The sequence below is a fragment of the Glycine soja genome, chromosome 14 (assembly GCF_004193775.1).
Source record: "Glycine soja cultivar W05 chromosome 14, ASM419377v2, whole genome shotgun sequence".
NCBI classification, from domain to species: Eukaryota; Viridiplantae; Streptophyta; class Magnoliopsida; order Fabales; family Fabaceae; genus Glycine; species Glycine soja.
This window is the reverse complement of record NC_041015.1, coordinates 24919239-24925174: the sequence shown is the minus strand read 5'-3', so window position 1 is coordinate 24925174 and position 5936 is coordinate 24919239. Positions and strand designations below refer to the sequence as shown.

Here is a 5936-nt window from a genome sequence, read left to right as displayed (position 1 = left end):
TTAGCCAAAGAAGTCTCCAAGATTAGACGACCAATAGTTAAAGGAAGTGCATAAATTTTTGTCCCTAGACTTCAACCATGACCACAAAAGGAATAAAGCATCCTCCATGACTTTTGGTGTTTCAAATCTTTTGCCTTGGAATATGAGGAGATTCCTATTCTTCCATATTGAGCTTGTTAAAGCAATCCACCATCTGTGCCATCTGTTTTGATTCTTCCCAGCACCAAATCCATCACAGAATTGAGTGTAATGAGCTGTTGGAGAAGCTGCTAGGGGTCCAACCACTCGCTTCCACCTCATTGATTCCCACCAAAGACCATTAGTCAATTTACAGTGAAAAAATAGATGCCCAGCTTCCTCTTGATGAGATCCACATAAGGGGCAATGCTGCTCCTGAATGGGGACATTTCTTCTTAGGAGATTATGTCTAGTGGGTAATCTATTTTTGATAAGTCTCCAAGCGAAAATCGCAGCTCTTGAAGGGATGTTAAGCCTCCAAATTGTCTTGTATATATTGGCCTGAGGATGATTGCTGTTAGCAGTGATTATCAATCTATAAGCTGACCTAGTTGAGTATAAACCCGAAGGTTCAGCTGTCCATCTCAAGGTGTCCTTCATTTGAGGTTGAATGTGAACGTTACTAATGATTTCCATAAAAGCCACAGCTGCACCCTGTTCATGATCAAATAAGTTCCTTCTCCATTTTAAATCCCAGCACCAATGACCATGAGACATGATACCCATATTGGAGATAGAACTGGTCTGCTGTTTACTGATGAGAAACAGCTGATTAAACTACTGCTCAAGGTTTGAATCAACCCCAAGCCATTTATCCTTCCAGAATTTGACTATGCTTCCATCCCCTACCTTCCAAACCAGATGCTGATGAATAGGGCTAAATTCAGGTTGCTTACTTACTTTTCGAATATCCTTCCACCAATGAGAGTGCCAAGGTGTATCACTGCCATTGTTAAGATCTGCCCAGCCACCATATTTTGAGATAAGAATTCTAGCCCACAGCTGATCTTGAGTAGAGGCTAAAGCCCATAACCATCTACCCAACAAGGCAGCATTAAAACTAGAGATATCCTTAATCCCAAGACCCCCCAACTCCTTTGGAAGGCAGATATCTTTCCATTTCACCCAGGCGATTTTGGTGAGGTCTTGAGAGCCCCCCCACAGAAAATTCCTTTGTAAGGATCTCACTTTATGAGCTACTTTTTGAGGAATTCTAAAAAAAGACAGTAAAAAAATTGGTAGAGCAGTTAACACTGAATTTATCAATGTGACCTTCGCTGCCATTGATAGAGCTCTCTGCTTCCACTTAGACAGCTTTGATTCAAATTTTTTAATCAAAGGTTTCCACACCAAGCAGCTAGAAGACTTAGCCCCTAGAGGAATCCCCAAGAGCTGAAAGGGAATCTCCATCTACCTGCACTTGAGAAAGTGAGCTGCATCAAGAACCCAATTGGTATCAGCACCAAAAATCCCCACACTGCTCTTGGAAAAATTAATCTTCAACCCAGATACCATTTCAAAGCCTCTAAGCATTGCCTTCATGACAAACACATTATCCCATGAAGCTTCTCCCACAAAGACAGTATCATCTGCATATTGCAGAATGTTTACTGGCACCTTCTGCTTTCCTACTAAATAACTGTTGTACAGACCTTTGGATAGAGCTGTCCTCATCATGCCAGTCAAGCCTTCAGCCACAATATTGAAAAGGAAAGGGGCTAAGGGGTCCCCGTGCCTCATGTTGGACCTTGTGGCCTCAATAACTTAAGAGGGATAGGCTTAGAATGCGGAAGAAGCAACAACAATCAATTTAATAATGTTCTTTAAACATGAAAGGAAAAATTGATTGCAATAACATAAATGAGATAAGGGATGAGAGAATGCAAACACAGTTTTATACTGGTTCGGCCACAACCCGTGCCTACATCCAGTACTCAAGCAACCCACTTGAGATTTCCACTATCTTTGTAAAATCCATTACAAAGTCTGAACCACACAGGGACAACCCATCCCTTGTGTTCAGGAATCCTTTACAACAAGAGACTCACAGTCTCTTAACCAATGTCATTGAATAAGAAGAATGGAAGAAGAATTCTCTCTTCAAGAGAAGAATATTACAATGAAGATCATGTAACAATCCTTATAGATTTTGCAAGTGTTTGATCAAGGATTTCTTGAGAGAGCATTTGACAATGAAGTTCTTTTGGAATCTCTCTCATTGTCTTTTGAGAGGATAAGACATTTTTGCCAAGCAAAACTCTCTGCATAAAATTCGTGCCCAAGTCACCTATTTATAGGCCTTTGATGGCCATTCACAAATCTAATGAAAAGATGTGACTGTTGGCAGATTTTCTGAAAACTTTCCACTGGTAATCGATTACAATGTTTGTGTAATCAATTACACAGTTATAATTTGAAGGGTTATGACTTTTGAATTTGAATTTCCAAAGTTTCGTTGCTGGTAATCGATTACAAACATATGGTAATCGATTACATGTTGAAAATTCAAATTCAAAACCTTTTTCAATAGCTATTTCTCAACCCTGTCTTCTGGTAATCGATTACACTTCCTGGTAATCGATTACCAGAGCCTTGCATGTCTTGAAAGCACTTTGTTTTAAGGCAAGGCTTTGTTTGTTGAAGCAATCTTGAATTATTCTTGAAGCAAATGCTTATCATTTGAAGCAGCCTTGTTAGATTCTTCTTTGACATCATCAAAATCATGTATACATACATTCACATTCTCCCCCTTTTTGATGATGACAAACATGTGATTTCTTCTCGACACCATCAAAGCTTGCATGATTTACACCTCCCTCTTTCTCAAGCAAATTCTTCTTGATATCATCAAAATCTTCATGATTTACACCTCAAACCTCTAGTAGGGGCAAATTCATTTGAGGGGCTGCCATTTATGAGAATGGATATAGAAGCTGATTGATTGCAAGCATTGATCCATTTCCTCCATATAGGACAGAACCCCATTCTGACCATCATATAATCCAGAAAGTTCCATGAAACAGAGTCATAAGCCTTTGCAAAGTCCACCTTAAACACCAAAGTTGGTTACTTACTTCTTTTAGCTTCCTCTATTGCTTCATTGAGAATCAAAGTTCCATGAAGGATGTGTCTATCCTTTATGAAAGTTGTTTGTCTCTCATCAATGAGTCCAGGCAATAATTTTCTTAACCTATTGGCCAGTAATTTAGCAATGATCTTATACATACAGCCAATGAGGGAGATGGGCCTATAGTCATCAAAAGACTGTGGGTGATTGATTTTAGGAATTAAAGCCAAGAAGGATGCATTACTACCCTTAGGAAATCTTCCATTGACATGAAAATCATCTACAAACCTCCTGAAATCTGGTTTGAAAATCTCCCAAAACTCTTTGATGAAGTTAAAATTGAAGCCATCCGGCCCAGGACATTTATCTCCACTGCAACTCCACACAGCCTCCCTAAGATGAAGATCTGAAAATGGGGCAATCAACTCCTCCCTCAAGAATCTGGCAGAAAAGAAGCTTACAGCTTGATCCTTAATCAATTTTGGGTTCTGAACCCATGTGCCTTCAATGAACATACCTTGAATTGCATTGTAGTGTCTTCTGAAGTTGATAGATTTATGGAAAAAGGTCGTGTTATTATCACCTTCCCTGAGCCATCTGATCCTTGATTTTTGTCTCAAGATTGATTCATGAGAAAAAGAAATCTCCCACAATTCCTGCTGAATGGACTTCATGGTCTGCACTTCATCATCCCCCAAGGGTTTGTCCTGGGCTGAAATATCAATTTGATGCAACTGCTGCTTCAAATGATAAGTCTTTAATCATCCCCCAAGGGTCTGTCCTGCGCATTAAATAAAGATAAGTCTTTAATCCCTAGACCCCCTTTGTTCTTAGAAAGACAAACTTTGTCCCACTTCACCCAAGGAATCTTACTGGCCTCTTGGTGACTTCCCCACAGAAAATTTCTCTGGATGGAGACAATTTTTTGCACCACTTTTTTGGGGATCCTAAAGAAGGATAGAAGGTAGATAGGTAAGGCTGAGAGGATAGAATTAATAAGAGTGATTCTGGCCCCCATTGATAGAGTTCTTTGCTTCCATTTTGCAAGTTTGACTTCAAACTTCCTTACAATAGGCTGCCACACGATCCAGCTCTTAGAGGACACCCCAACTGGAATTCCAAGATAAGTAAAAGGAAATTCCAAAGTACTGCAATTAAGGAATTGGGCAACTTCCCTGCACCAACTTGCTGATTTACCCAAACAACCAAAGTGGCTTTTAGAGTAATTTATCTTGAGACCAGATGCTTCCTCAAAGCACCTCAGAACACATTTTAAGGTTCTCACATTTTGCTTAGTAGCATCTCCAAAAAACAAAGTATCATCAACATATTGGAGGATGTTCACCTCTTCTTTTAAAGATCCCACTAGGTAGCTTCTGAACAGGTTCTTGGACACAGCTGACCTCATGAAGCTTGTGAGACCTTCCGCTACAATGTTGAAGAGAAAAGGTGCAAGGGGATCACCTTGCCTTAGACCTCTCTTAGGAGTAAACTCCTTAGATGGACTCCCATTAATTAAAATGGATATAGTTGCAGTATTTAGACAACCATTTATTCATTTCCTCCAGCTTTCACAAAATCCCATCCTTTTAAGCATGTAGTCAAGAAAACCCCAAGAAACCGAGTCATATGCGTTTTCAAAGTCGGCTTTGAAGACCATGCAAGGTTTACTTCTAGATTTGGCCTCAGCTATAGTCTCATTGGCAATTAAAACACCATGAAGAATGTGTCTCCCCTTCATAAAAGCTGTTTGCCTTTCATCTATAAGGTGAGGTAATACAGCAGCCAGCCTCTTGGCCAAAACTCTTGCCATAATTTTATAGACACACCCTATAAGGGAGATGGGTCTATAATCATTGAAAGATTGAGGGTCATTAATCTTTGGAATGAGGGCTATAAAGGAAGCATTAGAAATAGAATTCATCCATGAATCTCATGATGTCTGGTTTCAAAATCTCCCAAAAGTGTTTAATAAAATTAAAATTGAAGCCATCCGGGCCAGGGCTTTTGTCCCCTCCACAATCCCAAACTGCAGATTTGATCTCCAATTCATTAAATCTGGACACAAGGCTTTCTTTGTCTCTTAGATCCAGAGAGGAGAAGTAAACACCATCTAGTGTTGGCCTGTTAGAACAATCCTCCAAAAATCTGTCTTTGAAATAAAGGACAACTGCATTTTTAACCCTGCAAGGTTCATGAATCCACACACTATCCATGAAAATACCTGGAATAGCATTTTTTTTTCTTCTATGATTGATCAATCTGTGAAAATAAGTAGAGTTGTTGTCTCCCTCTTTTAGCCACTTAATTCTAGCCTTTTGTCTCAACATAGATTCATATGCATAAGCTGCCTCCCACAATTGAACTTGAAGAGATTTCTTAAGAGTGACTTCCACTTGGGATAGAGGTCTGTCATTTAGATTCATATGATATGTATTCTTAAAAAATTGTCAATGAGCTGTTTGATAGAATGACTGAAAAAGGTTTTAAATACACTCTAAGTATAATGTCTTTTGAGAGTCAATTTATCACCATGAAGTGAGAGTCATATTGTTGATAAGAGGCTTTAAATACACTGTGGCTAATTTCTGTATGGTTTTTTTTAGGGCTATCATTTACTACTGCTAATTGGCGTTGCTGCGGAAGCGCTTTGATTATATCTTTGAAGCCTCAAAGTCAGGTATTTATATCTTTGATTCAAAAACTAATTTGAAATTGTTGTTGTATGCATTACTGGTATATTTGTAATTTATGCTATGCCTGTCTACATGACCTTTGTTTCATTGGACTGATATCTTTGAAGTATTTACTGTGATTTAAACTCTCATAACTTGTTCATTGTTAGTGTTGA

The 5936-nt window shown here is 38.9% G+C and overlaps 2 protein-coding genes across 2 annotated transcripts; both read right to left on the bottom strand.

Annotated features, from left to right (window-relative positions):
* On the bottom strand, positions 1-744 carry LOC114383946. The gene has a single exon (XM_028343643.1). It carries the CDS (start codon positions 742-744, stop codon positions 1-3), a length of 744 nt encoding a protein of 247 aa, XP_028199444.1.
* Positions 745-3842: 3098 nt separating this feature from the next.
* On the bottom strand, positions 3843-4493 carry LOC114383945. Its single transcript, XM_028343642.1, has one exon. The coding sequence runs from the start codon at positions 4491-4493 to the stop codon at positions 3843-3845; it is 651 nt and encodes a 216-aa protein (XP_028199443.1).
* Between the last annotated feature and the right edge of the window lie 1443 nt (positions 4494-5936).

Excerpts from the sequence above, each read along its gene's own strand:
- LOC114383946 (XM_028343643.1), bottom strand. The coding sequence starts at position 744 with ATGGGTATCATGTCTCATGGTCATTGGTGCTGGGATTTAAAATGGAGA.
- LOC114383945 (XM_028343642.1), bottom strand. The coding sequence starts at position 4,493 with ATGAGGTCAGCTGTGTCCAAGAACCTGTTCAGAAGCTACCTAGTGGGA.